Below are 24,546 nucleotides of genomic sequence, written 5' to 3'. Positions count from 1 at the left end.
CTCAGGACGTCGCAACCCCTTGGGAGGCGGAAAATCAAACCTGCAGACAAGCCTCTGTAGTACCTATGTCTATATTATTTTTTTTAATACTATCTAATCCCTAATCACTAGGCCTCAGCACAGACTGTAGGTTTTGCACCACCTCCACCTGCTAGGAGACAGAAGAATACTGCCAGACTGTAGGTGGCACCAGCCTTGATATAGGCGGAGTTTTGGTTTGTAAACTTCTGTCTCCATCTGCTGGGGGGGGGGGGGGGGGGGTCAAAACCCAGGAGTCTGGACTGATCTGGGTACGTACAGGGAATGCGAGACGAAGTCTTTACCAAGTCATATAAGGCATCTGCAACAAAGGCTACCACTGCCTCGAAGTGTTCCGCCTTGTCTGCCTCAACATTTAACCCCGACTGACCATCATGAATCTGCTGCACCCATCGCAAATAAGCTCTTTGAATAAACTAGAGCAACAAACCGCCCGCAAGCTCAAGGCCGACACCTCAAAAATCCTCTTGAAGTGAATTTCCAGTTTTCAATCCCACACATTCTTTAATGCCACGGAGCCCGCGACAGGAACAGTCGTCTTTTTCGTGACTGCCGACACTGCAGCAATCCACTTTTGAGAGGGCAAGGAGCTCCAATGTCTGTTCAGGCAAAAGACAAAGCTTCGCCATCACTCTTCCCACTCTCAAGCCTGCATCAGGAGCTTCCTACTTCTGATCCATCAGCTTCTTCACTGACTTATGGTAGGGGAAAGCCCTCATGGGAACCCTAAGCCCATCCAGAACTGGGTCTGCTCCTTCCGTGTCTGAGCCTTCCTGAGGAATTTTAAAACCAAGTTCCTCTAGAGCCTGAGGGATCAAAGGCTCTAACTCCTCCCTTTGAAACAACCATACAACCTTGGGGTCATCCCCCTCTGAACCTAGGTTCTCCTCCGGATCATCTCTCGGAACCGAATCAGGCACGTCTGGAGCCCCCTGGTAGTGCGCTACCAAGGTTTCTGACTCATCAGGAGTGCCCTCTGAAGCGACAGGCTCATCCGAATCCTCGCCCCCTGGAGTAGGACCCAGTAATCATTGAACCCCAGAAGGCCTCTGTTTCCAGGCCTGCTTTGGCCCTGGACCCAACCGCAAACCCACAGAAGGAGAGGGTTGAGGTTTCAGCCCTGACTGCTGAGAAAAATATGCTTCACGGAGGAGTAAAACAAAATCGGCTGAAAAAGGCCTAGGAGCCGTAAGAACCTGTTGAGGAGCCAGGAACCTGTTGCGAGGAATCAGAAACTGGCAGATCTAAGGCCAAGCCCTCATCTACCCTGCCTTGAACCGTCATGGAGTTCACACGAATCAGAGAAAGCCTCAGAGGGAATTCTCACTCCTCCTCCATCCGTGCGGGCAGCAACGCATGGTAATCCAAAATGGCTGCCGTTCCCGCACTGACTGAGAAGGAGAACTTGGCCTGCTCTGAATCCCGGTACGCGAGTAGAGAAGCCATGGAAGAGCCTGAATGTTGACGCGATCATTTCGCCTGCACCAGTCCACTCAGATGGCCCTTCATCACCCAACCGCATGTGGCGCACAGAATCTTGCACCATAGCACACTGAGAAAAAAAGAAAAAAAAACCCGCTGAGATTAAGAAAAAAAAAAACACGGAGAGGCTCAGAAAGTCCTGCTATCCATACCACCAGCACTACTGAGCAGAGAGCCGTTGCTTACCTCAGCTCCTTGTCCCTTCGTTGCTTCCCTTTTTTTTTTTTTAATTAACTTTACTAAACCAGCTAACCATGGAAGACAGTGCTGTCCAGCCCTGCAGGAGGATCAGCCCGCTGAAAAAAACAGAGGCGGCAGACAGACAGCCAGCTGCCCTGAGCCCAAAGCTGCCTAAGCAGCCTCGTGAAGGGGAGGGATCTGGACCACCAGATTTATACCCCACGGATCACAGACCAAGCGTACAAAAGGATCACCGACCCCCCAGTTCGTTCACCTCAGACAGGGAAGGATCCATCAGGACCCAAAAACCCCCTGGGAGGAAAGGCTCACAATTCCAGAAAAAATACCTCTCCAGACTGTAGAACTGCAGGTTGTGCACCATCCACCATCTGCTGGAGACAGAGAAGCACTGAGGAACTGCGGGTGGCACCAGGGATATGAAGCAGTGTCAGTGAAACTTTTTTGGTCTCCATCTGCTGGCAGGGATGATAAACTCAGGAGTCTGGACTGATCCGGGTACGTACAGGGAACAGGTGGATAAAGTTATGGTAAAAGCCAGACAGATGCTTGGCTGTGTAAGAGGAGGAAAGGTCAGCAGTAAAAAGGAGGAGATATTGTGCCTGTATAGGTCCCTGGTGAGACCTCACTTGGAATACCGTGTACAGTTCTTCAAAATGATATAAATAGGATGGAGTCAGTCTAGAGGGTGGCTTCTAAAATGGTCAGTGGTCTTCATTCTAAAGCATATAGGGATAGACAAAGATCTAAATATGTATACCCTAGAGAAAAGGTGAGATAGAGGAGATATAATAGAAATATTCAAATATCTCAAAGGTTTCCATGCACAGGAGGTGAGCCTTTTTCAATGGAAAGGAGGTTCTAGAATGAGGGTACTTGAGAGGAGAGCAAAAGGGGGCAGATTCAGGAGTATTCTTAAGAAATATTTCTTTACAGAGAGGGTAGTGGATGCATGGAACAGCCTCCTAATGGATGGTGGAGACAAATCTGAATTCTAAAAGTATTTGAATTCAAGAAAACACTGGATAAATACAGGGATCTCTAAGGAAGTGCTGAGAATTATAATGCAAAATTGATTTATTTATTCACTTTTGTATACCGATATTCATAGGAACATATCGGTTTACATCAATACAATAAAAAATTTAACGATCAAATTAAACATTCATAAAATATATAAATTATTAAAATGATACTATATCTATGTAAAAATTAACTCATATTAGCTAACAGTATAGATAAGAGCAAAATAAAATGTAGTAAAATAAATAAATAACTCAGTTAAAAACATAAATAATGTTAAACAAGGTAAAAATAAAATGAACTCAAGTAAGAAATCAGAAATATGAAAAAGAAGAAACCTGGGGCTGGGTCTGTTTAGGATGAAGCCTAATCGAAAGCTTGCTCAAATAGCCATGTCTTCAATTTTTTCTTAAATGATTGTGTGTGTGAATCTAGCCTTATGTCTAGAGGCAATGTATACCATATTTTCGGATCAGCTAGAGAAAGAGCTCTATCTCGAACCATATTCAGGAGTGTTAATTTTGGTGAAGGGATGGATGATAATGGTTTTCCGGAAGATCTTAAATTTCATTGTGGAGTGTGAATATATAAGGCCGCGTTTAGCCATTCAATTTTTTTACCATATATAGTTTTATGAATTAGTATCAGACATTTGAACATTCTGTAATAAATGGGAAGCCAATGGAGGTCTTTCAAAACAGGGGTAATATGATCTTTTTTTGGTATTAGTTAAGAGGCGGGCAGCGGCATTTTGAAGCAGTTGGAGAGGGCGAGTGGAAGACGCAGGAAGACCTAGAAGCAGGGCATTACAGTAGCCAAGTTTAGAAAGTAGGAGGGCCTGAAGTACTGTCCTAAAATCATTAAAATGTAACAGAAGTTTAAGTTTTTTTTAAAATCTGTAATTTATAAAATCCTTCTTTAACTATGGCTTTGACAGACTTATTGAAATTGAATTCGCTGTCTATAATACCACCTAAATCTCTAACTTCACATAAGATAGGCTGAGTGGATTGAGACCGATTTATATCAGAAGTTACCTTATCAGTGAGTTTGTTAATTAATTGGATGGATGGGCAGACTGGATGGGCCATACAGTCTTTTTGTGCCATCATGTTTCTAAGAGGGGTTAGAGCGAAGTACAGTATAAGCACTCCATTAAGTAAAATACACACCTTCTATGTACCCAGCACTGGAGGAAACATACAGGTCAATACAGTAAAGTGCGGCCGCGGTTACCCCACTCCTAACCCGCTTTCTACTCACTTTCTGGCCACGTTAGCCCTTCCTGCTATACACAATCCCCTTTAACCGATTCTTACCACCTACCCTTACCCCTGCGTAAGAGGCAGGGGTAAGGGTAGGCGGCAAACTTACTCCCAGCCCCCGCTCACCACCTGCCCTGGCCGTGTCAATGGGTGCTGGTCTCCGGGGCAGCCCCACTCCTCTCCCCCCTCCTCCCGAAGCAACGAAAGCAGAAAAAAAAAAAAAAAAAAAATCGAAAAAGCCAAAAAAAAAAAAAAAACTAGCAACGAAGTGGACAGTTCTCCTACGCTCGGGATTGCCAGTCCTCTCGCCCCTCCTCCCGAAGCAAGGCACGTAAAGCAGCCTTGCTTCGGGAGGAGGGGAGAGAGGACTGGCAGTGTAAAGCAACGACTTACTTTTTTTGCAGCCCTCCTCCGGAGACGGACGTCGGCAGAGACGGATCGCGGCTCCCCTGCCTCCCGGAGGCGAAGATGGATGCCTGCACGGGCGAAAGCGGCCCCTGTGCGTGCAATTGGGCCGCTCAAGGCGTGACGTCACGACATTTGGTGTCACGACATGTGACGTCACGTCTTGAGCGGCCCAATTGCACGCACAGGGGCCGCTTTCGCCCGTGCAGGCATCCATCTTCGCCTCCGGGAGGCAGGGGAGCCGCGATCCGTCTCTGCCGACGTCCGTCTCCAGAGGAGGGCTGCGAAGGTAGGCGCTAATTTCTTTGGGCACCGGGAAAGTGCACAGAAAAGCAGTAAAAACTACTTTTCTGTGCACCTTCCGACTTAATATCATGGCGATTTTAAGTCGGCGGTCCCGAAACTTTCCAAAAGTAAAAAAAAAAAAAAATTTGAAGTCGGCCCGCGGCTGTCGGGTCGAAAACTGGACGCTCAATTTTGCCGGCATCCAGTTTCCGAGCCCGTGGCTGCCAGCGGCTCGAGAACAGACGCCAGCAAAATTGAGCGTCGGCTGTCAAACCCGCTGCAGCCGCCGCTCCAGTCCAAAAGGAGGCGCTAGGGACGCGCTAGTGTCCCTAGCGCCTCCTTTTACCTGGTTTTACCGCCGGGCCTAATTAGCATACTGAATCGCGCGTACAGGAGAGTGGGCGTTTGCCTGCTCTCCCGCGGACTTTACTGAATCAGCCCGAGTGTTAGAAAGCTGCTGGGAAAAGGGATGCATGTGTGTGTGGATGGGGGTCTGAGTGGGTGAAGGGGTAAGCATTAGCAATAGGTCTCATATGGGAGCTCACCTGCTGAGCAGTTTTTGTTTTATGCTTTTCTTTCTTCTCTTTACCCTCCTTGGTGCTGCTAGGCCCATCTCGCTGAGCCTCTGATTGCTGATCTGAGGCCGGGATGTAGGTCTGCTTCTCTCCATCCCAGTACATGTACTGCTGAGTCTGGGCATTATAGAAATACTGAAATAGAAACCAGATGTTAAAAATCCACATGGATAAGGGAGGCCAATAGGTGTCAGAAGTTAAACGGGACAGCATTATCAAGAGTCCCAAAGCGAGGCAAAATATACCTGAGAATTAGGATCATAGTAAAAACCAGTCTGTGGATCATAGTAATACCCTGAACTCTCATCGTACTGGTATGTAGACACATCTGGAACAGCTGTGAGGGAGAAAGCACTTGTCAAACCAAAGAGACAGCCATTGAGGAATGACATGAAAAACAAAACAAAGAGAAATTAGCTCTTATCTGATAATTTCCTTTCCATGAGTCCAGCCAGACCAGTCCAGATGCATGGGTTATGCCTCCCAACTTGCAGTTGGAGACAGAGACTACCAGGTTTGCTGACATCACCTCTTATAGGCTCCTGTGCTTACCTCAGCCTGCCAGCATTCTATGTAACAAGTTAAGATTAAACATTTTTATTACGCTGAATTTTCTCTCACCCTCTAAAACGAAAACCAGAGGGCTTCAGAGGGAGAAAAAACAGAAATAAAAACTGGAACAGACATAACCTGCATTACTTTATAAGGTTTATTACCTTAACATCCAGCGTGCCAATTGCACACCAGCAGTTATTCTGAATATGAATCAGGAGAATACTACATTTGGCAGAACAGATAGGCTTCCTGGACTGGTCAGGCTGGACTCAAGGAAAGGAAATCATCAGGCAAGGAATAATTTATCTATTCAGACCAGTCCAGATGCATGATATGGACCCTTTCCACTGGGTGGCACATTGCCAAGCCTGCTCTCAAGATTTCCGAACCAAAAGGAAGCCTCTTCCCTGGCTCAAAGATCAAGACCATAGTGCTTTGAGTAAGTATGCAAAGAAGACTAGGGCACCACTCTGAAAACCTTCAATGACAATACCATGCAAGTTCCACCCATGAAATAGCCTGTGTTCTGGGTACAGTATACCCTAAATTTTTTGGGAAGTGGCAATCCCTTCAATATGTAAGCCTCCCGTATCAGTTCCTTATTCCAATGAGCTCTCAAAGCCTTCAAAGCTGTTCCAATCCTTCTAGAACTGATAAACTGAACAAAAGATACCTCATGTGAGCAAAGGCCCACGGCACCAACTACAACGTCGAAGCCAGGGAGCCCAGAATCTGCAGATAGTCCCACACTCTGGGTATCTGAAGCTGTAGAATATGAAGTACTTGTTGCTGCAACTTGTCCATCTTGTCCGTTGTGAGGAACACCTTACTGACCCGAGTGTTGAAATGAGCTCCCAGATATTCCAGGAACTACGATGAGATCAGATGACTTTTTATCCCATTGATTACTCAAGCCTGCGTTACCCGGTGTATTGCTCGCCAGCAATCCTCCTCGGACTTTGCTCGAATCAGCCAATCATCGAGGTAAGGGTGAACTAACACTCCCTCCATCTGGAGAGCTGCCGCCACAACTACAATCATCTTGGTGATTGTAGTCGTGTAGCCGTCGCCAAGCCGAAGGGGAGGGCCCGGAACTGGAAATATTGTCCCAGAATCTTGAACGTAGGAACTGCTGATGATAGCTCCAAATCGGAATGTGGAGTTAGGCCTCTGTAAGATCCAAGGAGGCGAGGAATTCCCCTTTGCAAACAGCTGCGATGACCGTTCTGAGGGTCTCCATCTGGAAGCGGAGAACTCTCAAGTTTAAGTTCACCTGCTGTAGATCCAGGATAGGACGGAAGGTACCCTCTTTCTTTGGGACCACAAAGTAAATTGTAAGACAAGAGGAAAAGTTGCCTATGCTGTATGTGGTACAGGACAAAAAGGAGAAATTCTCCCACAGTTATTTAGGAACACCAGAAAAGGCATATGCAATATTTAAATGATCAACATAACAGAATTGGTTCTGAAACATGGATAGTAAGAAAAACAAGAAAGAACTTGTAAATCCCCCATCTGGTAATTTTAAAAGACGCATTAATCCAGGTCTCCGAAGTAATCCATGGGGGATGCAAATAAGCCAATTTGACCTACTGCATGTTCTTTAAAACAACCGATCCCTCGAGATCAAAGCCCTAGTTGAATGTCCGTCAGGTATAATGAAAGCGAAGAATAACAACGTCCGGTCCAGGTCAAGATTTCTCCTGCGGGCTGGTCGGTGCTTTGGCGATCGCGGCAATGTACTCACGCAAGTCCCCCGCTTCGGAAAACCAACAAGGCCCGCCGGGTGCCGCGACTCTTACTTTCGCCAGATACACAATTACGGCCCTTTGGCCTAGATTATGTAGTTGGGAACAGTATGGTGCAAGTACCCGGCGCTTTGTGGATAGGGCGACTGAGAAGTCTTGAAACACCAAGATCTTCTGACCTTCAAATTGCAGATTTGTCCCACGACACACTTCTTGGAGGATTTCTTCCTTATTAATAAAATTGAGAAGCTTTGCGATAATCACACGCGGTTTCTCTGACGGCGTCCGCTTTTGTCCAAGCCGATGGGCCCTTTCGATACGCAACGGCTCCGCCTGCTGAGCTTCCTCTGGAGGCAAGTCTTGTGCACTGAACAGTTGCTGAAACCATCTGAGACCTGCCCGCTGCATGAGAGAGCTACAGACAGCAGCCCTGAGCCCTAGAGCCAAGACCTCAAAAATCCTCTTGAGGTAGACCTCGAGCTTTCGGTCCTGGAGAGCAACGCCACCCGTGACCGGGATTGTCATTCGTTTAGTGACCGCCGTAACCGACGTGTCAACTTTGGGCACCTTGAGGAGCTCTAGATACTCTTCAGGGAGGGGATAGAGCTTGTCCATAGCTCTGCCCACTCTGAGGGTGGCATCAGGGGTATCCCACTCCCTGGACAATTGGAGGAGCATCTCATGGAAAGGGAAAGTCTGTACTGGGGGACGCAGGATCCCCCTTCTTAGATATAGTGCCAGACAGCTGACCTCCGGGCCATCAGTATCCAATTCTCTCAAAACATGGGGAATTAGCGGGTCCAGTTCATCACTTTGAAAAAGACACAGGAACCTAGGATCATCTCCTTCGACCTGCATGTGCGCCATCTGATCATCCAAATTAGGATCCGGTAGTGTAGGCAGCAGAGGGTCCTTTGGCACTGGAGCCAGACAGCTGGGATGGAGAACCAGCCGGACCTTGGACCAGTGGCAGCAGTGGCTCAGCAGTTGATTCTCTGGGTGGAGCGACACCTCGTCAGCATTGCAGCATCCCACATAGCCGGGGTTGACAACATTCAGGCGGATTTTCTCAGTCGGCATCACCTCGATTCGATTTGCTTTTTTTTTAAAGAAAGAAAACTTGCTCGCCGCTGTCCAAGGTTCTGGCCCTGCTGGGGTGAGTGAGCCGGGCTCCCCGGTATCACCCCAGGCTGCTTGAACTTAAGTACAGGGTCCTCAACCCTTAGAAGCAGCTGCCTCTAAACACCAGGAGGGATGGTCCCCTCAGGACCTCACAACCCCCTGGGAGGCTGTCTCCTGTCAGTGACCTTTTTTTTTTTTTTTTTAAACCTGTTTAGAAATTAAAGTAACAGAAAACTCCCAATTCCTAGCCTTCAAACCTGTCTTTTTTTTTTTTTTTTCTTGGGAACTAGACCAGACTGTAGGATTTTTGCACCGCCACCATCTGCTGGAGACAGAGAAATACTGACAGGCTGTAAGTGGCACCTTAGGATCTAGGGCAGAGCTTGTTAAAACTTCTCTGTCTCCATCTGCTGGAGGGGAGGCAAAACCCAGGAGTCTGGACTGATCCGGGTACGTACAGGGAACGCCAATACAACCTTCAGGACAAAAAGGGCACAGTAAGCAACGAGATCCTGGAGTCCAAGATCTTCAAAAAGGGATCTCTCCACAACAATACTTGAAGCTCAGAAATCCTTCGGGCGAACAAATTGCCACTAGAAAAAACTACCTTCAGAGTGAGATCTTTTATAGTTGTCCTCCTTAAAGGCTCAAACGATGCCACACACATCCCTCTTAGGACCAAATTAAGATTCCAGGAATGACATTTTCCACACTGGAGGAAACAAATGTTTTGGGGGGCGCCCCCCCCCCCAAAGAAATCGCACCACATCCGGATGAGCGGCCAAGGACATTCCATGCACCTTGCCACAAAGACAGCTCAAGGCCACCACCTGCACCTTGAGAGCAGAAGAGACCGTGGAAAAAGAGAGAAAAAGCATGAGGAAGGAGAGGTGAAGAGGGGTCATTTCTAAGATTTTAACTGGAGCCCCCTGGTACACTGGCTGTGCTCAACCGAGGGAGGGAGTAGAAGACTTTCACCTAAGGAGATGCCATCCAAAATGGTATCTTCTTCGCCAGGCCTAATCAAGCCTTAGGACACAGTAGGGGATGCTTGCCTGACATCTGCTGGAGACAGAAAATATTGGCAGGCCGAGGTCAACATGGAAGCTATAAAGTGTGATGTCAGCAAACCTATTAGTCTCTGTCTCCATCTATTGGTTGGGAGGCATAACTCATGCATTTGGGCTAGTCTGGCTGGATGAAGGGAAGAGGAAGAGGAATTTAATGATTTGAATGCAGACTGAATGCTACACAATGTTTGGATTACTTACCTGGTAATCCCCTTTTCCTTAGTGTAGACAGATGGACTCAGTACGAATGGGATAGTATCCGCGTGCTAGCAGTTGGAGACTGATCTGATGTCAGCACGGGGTATATAGCCCCACAGGAAGCGCAGCGATTCAGTAATCTTCCTTGCAAAAGCTGTTATGGATGTGTGTACTGACGCTCAGTGAAAAGTGAAAAATGAAAACAGGATTCCCCTGACCGATTGACAGTGGCTGGAGACCGCCAGCATTCACAACCGGAAAGCGCAGAGACTGGTAGAGTGGACGCACGTATGTAAACAAATGCTCGGCGTACCCGGAACCGGTGAAACCCATGTGCACAGGCAGCTGGGCGGGATGCTGAGTCCATCTGTCTACACTAAGGAAAAGGGGATTACCAGGTAAGTAATCCAAACATTTCCTGGCGTGTAGCCAGATGGACTCAGTACGAATGGGATGTACAAAAGCTTTACTCCCCGCAGGAGCGGGCGGCTGCCTGAGGACCATGTAGTACCGCCCTTGCAAAAGCCTAGTCCTCCCTGGCCTGGACATCCAGACGGTAGAACCTGGAAAAGGTATGAAGGGAGGCCCACGTCGCTGCTTTACAGATTTCAGTCGGTGACAGCATCCCGGATTCAGCCCAAGATGCTGCTTGCGCTCTGGTAGAATGAGCCTTAACCTGTAGAGGCGGCGCCTTCCCAGCCTCCACGTAGGCTGCTCTGACAACTTCTTTAATCCAGCGGGCAATGGTGGGCCGAGAGGCTGCGTCACCTTGCTTCTTCCCACTGTGTAGGACGAACAGGTGGTCCGTCTTTCGCAGGTCTTGAGTCACGTCCAGATACCTGGGCAGCAATCTGCCGATGTCGAGATGGCGTAATAAACGGCCTTCTTCAGATTTCTTCAAACCTACCGTGGTAGGCAAGGAGATAGTTTGGTTAAGATGAAACTGTGGAACCACTTTAGGGAGAAAGGAGGGAACCATCCGAAGATGGATAGCTTCCGGAGTGATCCGTAGAAAGGGCTCACGGCAGGACAGTGCTTGTAGCTCAGAGATGTGTTGTGCGGAGCACACCGCCAGCAAGAACACCAACTTCAAGGTGAGAGACCGGAGAGATAAGCCCCGAAGGGGTCGGAAGGTGGATCCCGCGAGGAAATCCAAAACAAGATTAAGGTTCCTTAAGGGCACAGGCCACTTCAGTGGCGGACGAATATGCTTGACCCCTTGCAGGAAACGAGAAACATCTGGGTGCTTGGCGATGGTCTTGCCCTCCCTCCTGGGACCATAGCAAGACAGTGCCGCAACCTGAACCTTGATGGAGCTGAGGGAGAGACCCTTCTGAAGCCCATCCTGCAGGAAATCCAACACGATAGGTATGGTGGTGGCATGTGGATTGGCGCCATGAGTGTCGCACCATGCTTCAAATACTCTCCAGATCTGGACGTAGGTGAGGGATGTGGAAAACTTGCGAGCGCGGAGGAGTGTATCAATCACGGGCCCCGAGTAACCTCTCTTCTTCAGTCTAGCCCTCTCAATGGCCAGACCGTAAGAGAGAATTGAGCTGGATCCTCGTGGAGGATGGGACCTTGACGTAGAAGGTCCCGGAGAGGAGGCAGGGGAAGAGGCTCCCCTGCCAGTAGTCTTCTCATGTCCGCGTACCAGGGTCGTCTTGGCCAGTCTGGTGCCACTAGAAGAACTAGGCCCCGGTGTGTCTGAATCTTGTGGATGAGGGCGACAAGCAGAGGCCACGGAGGAAAGGCGTATAGTAGAGTCCCTGGAGAAAAAGAGAAAATTTAAAGTAGGCTTGGAAAGCACGCTGAACCAGCGTGCAGGCACTCCAAACTGCTTTGGAGACGGAAATTACTGAATCGCTGCGCTTCCTGTGGGGCTATATACCCCGTGCTGACGTCAGATCCGTCTCCAACTGCTAGCACGCGGATACTATCCCATTCGTACTGAGTCCATCTGGCTACACGCCAGGAAATACACTCTGCTAGTATTGCTACTTCTAAGTCAGATGCTTTGTCCCTCCCTTTGACTGTAGGAAGTACTCACGATACTGAGTGAAGGTTTCCTGCTCTGAGCCAGCAGGCCCCGGTGTTGCTGGCGTCTGCGCTGCCTTGGCCAGCTGTGGAGGGCTCACAATGTCAGCCTTTAAGATTGCTGGAGATACGATCGTGTAGGGCTGTGCCTGTAAGAAAGAGATGAATAGATGGTTGTAGATTTCTCTCATCTCCCCTTTTGTAGATAAAAGTCTTGCAGTGGAAGGCCTGCTCAGGGTACTTGCGAGATCACAAAGGTCATTACAGCACCTGGGGAGTAGGTTGCATAAAGAATCTAGCACACTATTACTGCTGTGAGATGCAGCATTTACAGAACATGATCACCCAATTCTGTCATCTGGGTAGATGGCAGAGATTGGAAGGAGACACCAGTGAAGTACCATTGGTGGAGAGAGGCAGAGCCCAAGGACCTGTTCCAGAGAGGCAGCATCAAGTACAAAATTATGGGTCAGAGGAACTCCTGAAACACAGTTTTATGGTTGGGTCCAATGCTCCCTCCAAGGAGTGACTAGGCATGTGCACATTTTTTTTTTCATGTCAGCAACAATTTTTTTAAACCAACAATTTTTAAGTGCCAGTTTTAGCGTTGTATTTCTGTACATAGGACAAAGAAAAATTTATGTGAGTGATCATGTAAAACCTGTGAGGGATGCTCCGAAATGTATGAGCAATCGCTCAGCTTCTAGAGAACTATGGCTGGGTCTGTTATGATCTGTTAACCTAAGGTAAGCCTCATCATCTCCCCTTTTCCCAAGTTCTAATCCCCCCTCTGATCAAGACTGTATGCACTCAGCAATACTTGGGTAAAAATGTACCTTTTTCCATCAGAAAGCTGTTAAGCAGTCCAGGCACTCAAAAAGCAACAAAAACTGACTTGAATAAGAAGTGATATCTTGCAGGTGATCAAAGCCTGTATAAGTGACAGCTGAGATAATATCCTTAGCTTCAGTAGTCTAAACAGGAATAACCAGGCAGACTGGGTGGACCATTTGGTTCTTATTTGCAATCATCATGTTTCTGACCATTCACCCCAGATATGGCTGCAGACCAGTTTCTGAAGTGTTCAGTCTGTGTAGGATTCCTTTTGGAAGATAAACATACATTGCTATAAGTACTGTATCTTTTCCCCTTTATATCTGAGCCATACCTGAGATTTTGCATGCGTGCTCTGCCCCGAGGTAGTTGACTCTTGGCTAGACTTCTGGTGCCCAGCTGGCACTGTTGCACTTTGTGCTGCCTGTTGGTAAGAATCAGATCCTGGCTGCGTGGGCTCCTGTGCTGTGTCTGTAGCTGTGTCTGTAGCTGAGGAATCACAGAAGCAGTGTCCGTATCACTACACATTACTCATGTTGTGCAAGGTCAAGAACTGAGGGGGGATATGATAGAGGTGTTTAAAATCTGAACATATAGCCATGATTGTGAAACTATGTTACCGAGCTTATCAGGCACCTCCATTACTAATAATAGGAACAGATGCATGAACAATTTACTATATGTGCCTCTATGTAAACCGTTGTGATGGTAATATACTGAACGACGGTATAGAAAAGATTTTAAATAAATAAATAAATAAATGAGAGGTCTGGAACGGGTAGATGTGAATTAGTTATTTACTCTTTCGGGTAATAGAAGGACTAGGGGGCATTCCATGAAGTTAGCAAGTAGCACATTTAAAACTAATCGGAGAAAGCTCTTTTTCACTCAAATCACAATTAACCTCTGGAATTTGTTGCCAGAGGATGTGGTTAGTGCAGTTAGTATAACTGTATTTAAAAAAGGATTGGATAAGTTCTTGGAGGAGAAGTCCATTACCTGCTACTAAATAAGTTGACTTAGAAAATAGCCAATGCTATTACTAGCATCAGTAGCATGGGATAGACTTAGTTTTTGGGTACTTGCCAGGTTAATGCAATTAGTGTAGCTGGGTTCAAAAAAGGTTTGGATAAGTTCTTGGAGGAGAAGTCCATTAACGGCTATTAATCAAGTTTACTTAGGGAATAGCCACTGCTATTAATTGCATCAGTAGCATGGGATCTTCTTAGTGTTTGGGTACTTGCCAGGTACTTGTGACTTGGATTGGCCACAATTGGAAACAGGATGCTGGGCTTGATGGACTCTTGGTCTGACCCAGCATGACAATTTCTTATGTTCTTATGATAATGAGTGGGGTACAGAGATAGCAGGAAGCCTGAAGCTCCTGATGTCATTAACCAAGGTTCCCAACCACTTCCAGTCAGAAAAGAAAGCTTGAGACAGGAATAGTTCAGACCATCACAAGCTGCCAGGCAGTACTATACTGGCATGGCAGAAATCAAACTGCTTGCTCATCCACAGACCATTCTGCACAGATAAGACAGAGATGAATACTAAATGCGAGCCTGGTCCTACCTACACGAGACAGCAATGCATGCCCAGCTCTACCTGTGCCAGGTGTTCCTCCTGGGTACAGCTCTGATTTCCCAGCAGTTGCTCCTGCTCCTGGGTGGTGCTTGGTTCCTTGGCGGTAGGTGTGAGGATAGAGGGTACCATCTGCACCTTGTTGCTGCCCGTATGTCTCCCCCTGCTGGTAGAAGCTATAATCCAGCTGCTGATCCTCCGCAGAAGACCAGGTTGATGCTGCACCATCCCCTCCCTGTGAAGCCTGAAAACCAAACACAGTCAAACAGCCACTCAAGGAATCACATGCTCTTTAGTTTAGCTTCTCAAGTTTCACTTGAACCGTAATGACACAAACAAGAAATCATTAGAAATGGCTTCCTTACCAGCACCATTCACTGCACTGCTGGTCCTTTTTCTATGTTGTACTTTTGGTGAGATAATGTTACTGCTTTACTACCTAGGAGCTTTAAATATGTTACTGTTATTCCTGATGGAGATAGGACAATTGGTTCTTACCTTCTAATTTTTGTTCCTGGAATTCCACAGATCAGTCCAGACAAAGGATTTTGCATCCATACCAGCAGATGGAGGCAGAATAAAACATTTTCAGGCACTGTTACATAACCAAGAGTGCCACCTGCAATCCCTCAGTATTAACCTGTACCCAAGCCAAAGTAAAGCCAGATTTCCAAGTTCCAAAAACTACCCCCCCCCCCACTAGGGCCAACATGGAAAACTAGGGTTGGAGCCCCCTAAAGTAGAGCCCTCATATCCAACCAAAGGAACCAAAAACCTTTCAGGCCTCAAAATCCAACTATATACAGAAATAAGTTCTGCAGAGAACTATCGTAACCATAAGTCTTTCAGAATCCAGTGATGGGTCTCTGGACTGTATTCCAGGAACAAAAATTAGCAGGTAAGAATCTATTTCCTTTCCTGTTCATACCCCAGATCAGTCCAGACAAGTGGGATGTACCCAAGCTCCCCTACACTGTGTGGGCACCTGAAAGACCCGTTCGCAGAACACCCTCACCAAAGCTCGCCTCCTCTGGCACCTGCACATCTAGGCGGTAATACCTGGTGAAAGTATGAAGGGAAGACCATGTCACTGCTCTACAGATCTCCTGTGACAACACCAACTGACACTCCGCACAAGAAGCCAGTTGCACCCTGGTAGAATGCACCTGCAACCCCTCCAGAACCTTCCGACCTTTACAAATATAGGCTGAAATAATAGACTTCTTTAACTGCTGAGCAATAGTGGCTTTAGACACCTTAGCTTCTTTGCTTGCGCCCCCAAATAAGCCAAATAGATGATCTGAACGTCGGAAACTGTTAATAACCTTAAGGTAACGCATCCATGTCCGCCGCACATCCAAAAGATGAAGCATGCATGCGCTCTGTCCACCAATAAATTCGGAAAAGTCGGCAGTTCACAGTCTGGTTGAGGTGAAACAAAGAAACAAATTTCATCAAGAACAAGGGGACTGAATGCAAAGATATGCCATCCTCCGATATCCTCAGAAATGGCTCCCTGCAGGACAAGGCCTGAAGTTCTGAAATCTGTTTGGCTGAACAAATCGCTACCAGAAAACGCTTTCAATGTAAGGTCTTTCAGCGTCACCCTCCGTAAAGGCTCAAACGGAGGACCATGCAGCCCTCGCAAGACCAAGTTAAGATCTCAGGAGAGATTCATCCTTTGTACTGGCGATTGCAAATGCTTGGCCCCCTTGAGAAAACATATGATATCCAGATGAGAAGCTAAAGGCTTTCCCTGCAACTTCTACTGAAGGCAACCCAAGGCCGCCACCTGCACCCAAAGCGAATTATAGCCTAGACCATTTGACAAACCCTGTTGTAAAAAGGCCAAGATGTGCTGAACATCTACCCGCAATGGATCTAGGCCTTCTTCCATACACCAGGACTCAAACACTCTCCACACCCCAACATAAGCCAGCGAGCTGGAAAGTCTCTTTGCCTGTAGCAAAGTAGCCACAACCACCTCAGAGTACTCTTTAGACCTTAAACATCTCCTCTCAAAGCCAAGCCGCAAGACAAAAGCGATAAACCCAATCCAAAATGATAGGCCCCTGCCTGAGCAAGCCTTGCAGATGAGCCAACCGGATGGGTCCATCCACGGTGAGATGGATAAGATCTGCAAAATATGGACGCTGCGGCTTCTCCAGCACTACTAGAACCACCTTGCCTGGATGTCGCTCTATGCGCCTCAACACTCGGCCTACAATGGGCCAAGTAGGAAATACGTACAACAGAATTTCCATTGGGCACAGAAGAACCAAGTTGCCTATCCCTTCGGCCCCTACCTCTCTTCTGTGAATGAAAAAACATGCCACTTTGGCATTACTGCATGACGCCATCAGATCCAGCTGGGGTCTGCCTGACCTGGGTCGAATGAGGTCCAAGGCCTCCGCCGACAATCCTTATTCTTCCAGATCCAACTGCTGTCTGCTGAGAAAATCCGCCTGCACATTGTCCACTCTGGCCACATGAAATGCCGCAATTCCCCCAGATATTGCTCTGCCCAGACAAACAACTCCTGAGCCTCCAGAGCCACAGCTCGACTCTATGTCTTGCCTTGCCGATTGATATAGGCCACAGTTGTTGTTGCATTTTCTGAGAACGCTCTCACCATTCGTCCCCGAACCTGAGGAAGGAATGCCACCAACGCCTGTGCACTGCCCTCATTTCCAAATGACTGATAGATTAGGATGCTTCTTCTGGCGACCACAGCCCTCGGATCATCCGGTCTTGACAGAATGCCCCACAATCTCTGAGGTTGGCATCTGTGGTCATCACTACCCAGTCTAGAACCTTCAGATCCAAGCCCTTCGCCAAACTGGGCTGAGACAGCCACCATGACAGACTAGATCTGGAGACCCCCTGCAGTGGTAAGGGCTGATGAAACTCCTCTGACAACAGGTTCCAACGGGATAGAAGCGCCCTCTGGAGTGGACGCATATGGGCAAAGGCCCATGGCACCAAATCCAGCATAGATACCACAGAACCCAGAACCAGCAGATAATCCCAGGCATTGGGCACCGGCATCCACAGCAGCTGGCCCACCTGCAACTGCAACTTCAAAATCCCCACGGAGATAATAACATCTTGCTCAGCCAGATGTCGAATCTTGCCCCCACGTACTCCAAAGTCTGGGTTGGAACCAGGTGACTCTTTGTAAGGTTCACCACCCAAATCCAGAGATTGCAACATCTCCATCTGAATAGACCGACAACATTCCTCCTCCAACACCACCCACTCTCCTGGATCCAGACTCGCCATGCTTAGAAAGTCTGCTCGGACATTGTCTTTTCCTGCAATTTGGGAGGCTGAGATCATCTGTAGATGTATTTCTGCCCATTTCATAAGGAGATCTATCTCCTGTGAAACTTGTTGGCTTTTGGTTCCACCCTAGCGGTTGATGTAGGCTACTGTTGTTGCGTTGTCCAACATTACTCGGACCGCGTGGCCCTGGAGTGTCAATCTGATTGCCCAGACATTCAGGTGGTTTATTCTCCAGAGGGCCTCTTCCTTGATCCGATGCCCCTGGGCCGTCAGTTCCTGATACAGCTCCCCAGCCCCAGAGGCTCGCATCTGTCATGAGGACCAGCCAGTTCGGAGGGTACAAGGGTATACCCCTGCCCAGATGAGCTTCCTGTAGCCACCACTGGAGCCGAGAACATACTTCCATCAGTAAGTGGAGGTGAATTGAATAGTCTTGAGACTGCGGGTTCCAATGTGACAGCATGGAGTGCTGAATTGGTCGACTGTGTGCCCTCACCCATGGCACTACTTCCAGGGCTGCTGCCATCAAACTGAGGACTTGAAGATAGCTCCACACCATCAGACGTATCATGTTCATCAACTTCTTTATCCGCGTGGTCAGGAGGAAGACCTTGTCCTGCTTGGTGTCGAACTGGACTGCCAGATATTCCAAGGACTGGGAGGGTTTGGGACTGCTTTTGTGCAAGTTTATGACCCAACCGAGTTCCTGAAGCAAGAAGGTCACCCTGTTGGTCACTCGGAGACTCTCTTCCATGGACTTTGCCAAGATCAACCAGTCGTCCAAGTATGGGTGCACCAGGATTCCCTCTTTTCTCAATGCTACCGCTACAACCACCATAATCTTGGAAAATGTTCTGGCGGCAGTGGCCAGGCCAAAGGGCAGTGTCTGGAACTGATAATGGTGGCCCAGTACAGCAAAGCGTAGGAAACGATGTTCATGCCGAATTGGAATATGTAGGTAGGCCTCGGATAGGTCCAGGGAGGTTAAGAACGCTCCTGATTGTACGGCCATTATCATGGAGCATAGGGTTTCCAAGCAGAAATGAACCACTCGCAGATGTCAGTTGACACTCTTGAGGTCCAGGATGGGGCTAAAGGAACCTTCCTTCTTGGGTACAATGAAATAGATGTAATATCGCCCCGTATTTTCCTGGGGCGCAGGTATTGGGATTATAGCCCTCATCCTAAGAAGACTTAACAAGGTAGTATCCACTGCCTGCTTCTTGTGCTGGGAGTGGCAAGGAGATATCATGAATATGTCCCGAGGAGTACGGCGAAATTCCAGCGCATATCCTTCTTGTATGACCTTTAGTACACTGTTGTCTGAAGTGATCTCGACCCACCGTTGGTAGAAGAGGGATAGTCAACCCCCCCTTTCTCCTCGTTCCAAGGGTGGGTCGGCAAAACTTCATTGAGGGGTTCGGAACGAACCTGAACCAGAGCCTAACCCTCTCTTGGACTTGCAACTCAGAAAGGACTGAGACCTCTGAAATGTCGAGTTTCTGCAGGAGCGAAAGTGTTGGGAACCCCTGGATCGACCCCTCATGGGCGAGGGGCACTGTAACTGCTTTCCCTCATCTTCTGGTAGCCGGGGTACAGAGATTCGCCCCATTTACTGGCTAGCATTTCCAAATCACTTCCGAAGAGGAGTGATCCTTTAAAGGGCATCTTTGTGAGATTTGCCTTGGAGATTGCGTCTGCTGACCAATTCCACAGCCATAGCTGTCTTCTGGCTGCCGCCACTGAGGCCACTCTCCTGGCGGAGATACGGACTAGGTCCGAGCCCGCGTCAGCTAAAAAGGAGGCTGCGGGTACCATAACTGCTCTAGAGTTCACCTCCCGAGAGAGGAGCAGGCACAAACGAGCTACCAGGGCACAAAAAAAGAAGCAATCTGTAAGGTCATTGCCTTTGCGTCAAAGGCCTGTTTAAGAATGGACTCCATCCACCTGTCGTGCACATTCTTTAAGGCCACTCCTCCCTAAACTGGGATAGTTGTTCACTTAATGACGGCACAGACCACTTTAGGGAAATGCAAACATTCTCTTGCTGCCGGATCCAGTTGGTATAGAGCTTATATCGCTAATTCACCTTTAAAACTTGCTTCTGGGGCATCCTAATCCATCTCAATAAACTCCTGGATGGCTTCCAGTACTGGAAAGTAGCAAGAGACTTTCAAATAGGGAAATCAGAATGGGATTCTTCTTTGGTTTCATCAGAGTCCACCCCAGGAACTCCCAGCATCTTCAGGGTCTGGGAAACCAGGGCCGGCAATTCGTCTCTATGGAAAAACCGTAACATGGTCCGATACAGTTCTAAACCAGGGGGGATTTCCCCATCTTCCAAGGAATCTGGATCCTCTTCTTTGTCCATGCCATCCAGGTCCCCGCTAGGGATACCATTGGCGAGTTGAGGCATGCCTCGCAGTCTGCCAGACTGTAAGAGGGAGAGCTTACCGGCTGAGGTTCTGTCCAGACAGGGGCAAGTGAGGTAGCAGACTGTACGAAGGTTTGAAGGCCTTGAAAGAATTCCACCCAAGAGAAGGCGGCTGGGTCCATGCCTAGCCTAGGAAGTACTGGGGTAGGTGCTGCTAAATTTCCATCTCCCATGGATGCCCCAGTCCCAGGGTTACTCAGATCCAACGGACTTCCAGTAAAGACTGTGGCCGACCCATCCTCTGAATGGGAGGATCCAGGCTTAGCAAAGTCCCTGGGCTTCCTCACAGTGCTGACATAAACAAGAATACAGGTCAGATTGTGCAGCCCTAATATGACAAGCAGCGCAGCGAGAAAGGCACTTATGTTTCTTTACTGCAGGAGTCATTGGCGATGATAGCTGCATGTTCAGATGGCTTGCACTTAAAATTTTAGGCGCACGGATTTCAGGCGCCTACGCGAGCTACAGCGAGGTGCCCGCACAGCCCGTGCACCCGGATTTACTTGTATTCTGTATCTAGCAAGTTGTGCGCGTATGTACTGATATGTGTGCCTGAGTTTGAAACCAACATGGAGACTATAACTGACCCAGAATCCTCTGCTGCCTTGACCTGCTTGCAGTTCTGGCCACGGGAACCTTAAATGCCCTACTGATCCTAATTTGGGAAATTCCAGGAGATATCTGGACAGCAGCCGGAGCTCTCTAAAACTTGTGATGGAGGGTCATAGGGTCACAATGAGCAGAAGGAAAAGATCAGAATCTCACAGGCTAACATTTCAACTACAGTGGCACCGGTGAAAAGAGTTCTTTGTCATGTCATTTTTTCAAGATTCTAATAGAAGATTGATGTGACCACTAGGCAAATAGGCCCCACTTTGAGATAATTTTGGAAAGGGGATCAGGGTAACATAGGTCTAATTCATCTTGTTTTGATATGAGAAACTGTGTAACTGATACTCCAATAGGCTCATGCAAGTTAGGAATTATTGCATGTTTTACCTATAAAAAGCAGCACTCACTGATATACAAAGAGAGACAGAGGCTAGAGCTTTGCATAAGCAGAAATCTGGCCATCTGTTCCTCCCAAGGGTACCTGTATTTTTTAAGGATATGCAATAAAAATTAATATTTCTACAAAATTTGGTATGGAATCCTTGTGTTCGTAGAGAAGCGCCTTAAGCGTGATTTAGCGCTTAACAGTATGCATGCAATGTTATGCGTACAGCGCGTGCGCAGAGCTGACGCACTGTGCGAACTAAAGCTCTATGGAGGGCAATACAGGCACAAAAACACGCGCAAGTTGGCGCCACTGTGGCCTACCACGCAATGTGCCGACCAAGCCTAAAGAGGGGGCCTAGCCCACCGGGAGGGTGCTCAACCTGCTTGGAAGCCCACTTCCCCTTGGCCCCAACGGGATCAGGAATGACGTCGGTACAGCGTGCTGAGCAAGGAGACCAAAGAAATTATTACCGAAACAACTCCAACATCTCTGAAGTCCCTGCTGCTGGAGACACTTTGGGGAAGAAGTCTTCAGGAAGAAAGAGGGAAGCAGGACCCTGGATGCTGTGGGCCAAAGCTGATCAGAGATTGCCAACCTCTCGCTCACCCAGCTCAACCTGAAGGATGGTCTAGGAAGATACCTAACACTTCAGGGAGTGTCTCCTCAAAATCTTCACTTCTCTTTTGCTCTAAATCTAATTTAAACTCTTTTTTTTCCCTATCTCATACTGCAGGTTTGCACCTCTACCATCTGCTGGAGACAAAGAAATACTGAGAGACTGCAGGTGGCACTCTTGCAGTGCCTGAAAAGTTTTTATTCTCTGCCTCCATCTGCTGGTAGGGATGCAACCAACTATCAGATCAAGGCACTCATTTGAGGGACCATGGAAATCACCTCAGGAATTCTCAACTGGAGGAGGGACTATTTGGTATAACCACTGGAGAGTGGGGCAATTAATTTTTTCTTCTATTTCTCCTATCAAAAAATGAAGCAATCCCCAGTAGAGAAATGTGTGTACACCATCTGCTGGAGACAGAGAATACTGGCAAACGTCCATGGGACCAACTAAAGGGGGAACGCCATGGAACCAAGGACTCGCAAATAGTCCCAGACCTTGGGGAGAGGAAGCGACAAGAGATGATGGACCTGCTGCATCAATTTGGTGATCCAGTCCGACTGGAGGAACACTTTCCCCACACGGGTGTCGAACCTGGCTCCCAAGAAGTCCAGCACATGAGATGGGAGAAGGTTGCTCTTGGCATGACTGGTGACCCATCCAAGTGATTCCAGAAGACTCACGACTTTGGTGACCGCCATCTCACAGAGAACTCTCGACTTCGCTCGGATGAGCCAGTCGTCCAGATACGGGTGAACCAGTACACCCTCCCTCCTGAGAGCTGCTTGGTGAACGTGCGAGGCGCCATAGCCAGACTGAATGGCAAGACACAAAACTGGAAATGCATGCCGTGAATCATGAGCTGAAGAAACTTCTGATGATCCCTGCGGATGGCTATGTGCAAATACACGTCCATTAAGTCCAGGGAAGCCATGAACTTGCCGCTGCGGACCGCTGCAATGTCCGAGCGCAGGGTCTCCATCCAGAAATGTGGAACTTTGAGGGCTCTGTTCACCTTCTTCAGGTCCAGGATCAGCCAGAAGGACTCCTTTTTTGGGACCAAGAAAAAGATGGAGTAGCTTCCCATCATCCTCTCCAGCTGGGGGACGGGAACTATGGCCCCCAGACAGTTCAGCCGGTTGAGGGTCCGAACAATCTGTTCTTTCATGCGAGAGCCGCAAGGGGAGGCTATAAAAAGGTCTTGGAGAGGCGAAGCAAATTCCAACGCGTAGCCGTGTTCTATGATGTTTAGAACCCACTGATCGGAGGTAATCTTGACCCATTCCTCGAAAAACCGGACAGTCGTCCTCCCACTAGAGGAACCGAGGAATGGGCCGACCGCATCTCATTGAGTGGACTTGGCTCCAAGTAGCGCGGAACTGACCCCGTCACAAGAGGGTCTACAGCCCCGAAAGGAATGAGACCAGGCTTGCGACCTGCCAGAGGGCTGTGTCTGACCCGAAGTCAGCGCCCTGCTTTGCCAGAATATTCGTTGTCCCCGAAAACGAGAGCGGGCTGGAAGGAAGCCTCTTGAAGACTTAGGCTTATCCAGGAGTTTGGGAACCTTGTTCTCCCCCCAGCTGCTCCAAGTCTTCGCCAAAGAGAAACTTCCCCTTGAAAGTTAAAGCACTCAACTGGACCTTGGAAGAGACATCGGCCAACCAGTTGCGTAGCCACAGGAGCCTCTTGGCTGAAATTGCTGACGCCATGCTCCTGGAGGAAGTACGCAGAAGATCGTATAAGGCATCCGCCCCATACGCCACCAAGCCCTCCGTCTGTGCCGATTCCTGAGATGGGAGGTCTCGGGAAGTCAAAGGAAAATTGGTTCTTACCTGCTAATTTTCGTTCCTGTAGTACCACGGATCAGTCCAGACTCTTGGTTTTGCCTCCCCACCAGCAGATGGAGACAGAGAAGTTTTGACCAACTCTGCCCTATACCCTGAGGTGCCACCTACAGTCCCGTCAGTATTTTACTGTATCAAAGCAGAACAAGATAAAACTATCATACCAAGTTAACGGCCTCGCAAGAACCGGGGGAGAGAAACCTTGTAACCGCACTCAACCTGCTCACGAACCTCAAGACAAACCAGAATCCGTGAGCGCGTATAGATATCTGGAAAAACAATCTGCAGAAAAAATGAAGCACCGAACAAGCGGACTCCATCACCCGAATGCTGAAAATAGGCGGGACTCTGGACTGATCCGTGGTACTATAGGAACGAAAATTAGCAGGTAAGAACCAATTTTCCTTTCCCTGTACATACCCGGATCAGTCCAGACTCCTAGGATGTACCAGAGCTCTTCTAGTTGGGGTGGGACCCTGGGACGCTCAGATCACACCTTCACCAAACCCCCCCAGTGTCTGGGGCCTGGACATCCAACCGGTAATGCCTCACAAAGGTGGGCAAAGACTTCCACGTAGCCGTCCTACAAATCTCTTGCGATGAAACTTGCTGACAAACCGCCCAAGATGCTGCCTGCAAACGGATAGAATATGCTCGAAGACCAACCGGGAGCAGCCGGCCTTGAAGCAGATACGCCGAACCAATAGCCTCCTTCAACTAGCGAGTGACTGTAGCCCTGGACGCCTTGTGTCCTCTTTTGTGACCACTCCACAGCACAAAGAGATGATCCGACATGGGAAACTATTGGTAACCTCCAAATAACGCAATAGAATGCGACGCACATCTAGTTTCCTCAGGTCCCTCGACTGAGGATCGGATCGATCCAAATCAGGAAAGGAAGGAAGCTCTACCAATTGATTCAAATGAAAAGAGGATAAAACTTTTGG

General features: G+C 48.3%; 1 protein-coding gene across 2 annotated transcripts in view; it reads right to left on the bottom strand.

Annotated features, from left to right (window-relative positions):
- Nucleotides 1-24,546, bottom strand: part of RBM10 (RNA binding motif protein 10) — a 158,287-nt gene that overhangs the window by 49,433 nt on the left and 84,308 nt on the right. For both annotated transcript variants that reach the window (XM_029613792.1, XM_029613793.1), the window contains exons 13-17: nt 14,445-14,664; nt 13,171-13,325; nt 12,016-12,151; nt 5,518-5,609; nt 5,243-5,407 (exon numbers count right to left, since the gene is read on the bottom strand). In XM_029613792.1, the coding sequence (XP_029469652.1) occupies nt 5,243-5,407; nt 5,518-5,609; nt 12,016-12,151; nt 13,171-13,325; nt 14,445-14,664 (768 nt within the window). The remainder of the gene's footprint in view (nt 1-5,242; nt 5,408-5,517; nt 5,610-12,015; nt 12,152-13,170; nt 13,326-14,444; nt 14,665-24,546) is intronic.

This window comes from Rhinatrema bivittatum, chromosome 8 (assembly GCF_901001135.1).
Source record: "Rhinatrema bivittatum chromosome 8, aRhiBiv1.1, whole genome shotgun sequence".
NCBI classification, from domain to species: Eukaryota; Metazoa; Chordata; class Amphibia; order Gymnophiona; family Rhinatrematidae; genus Rhinatrema; species Rhinatrema bivittatum.
The sequence above is the reverse complement of the archived record's forward strand: the minus strand, read 5'-3'. Positions and strand labels throughout refer to the sequence as shown.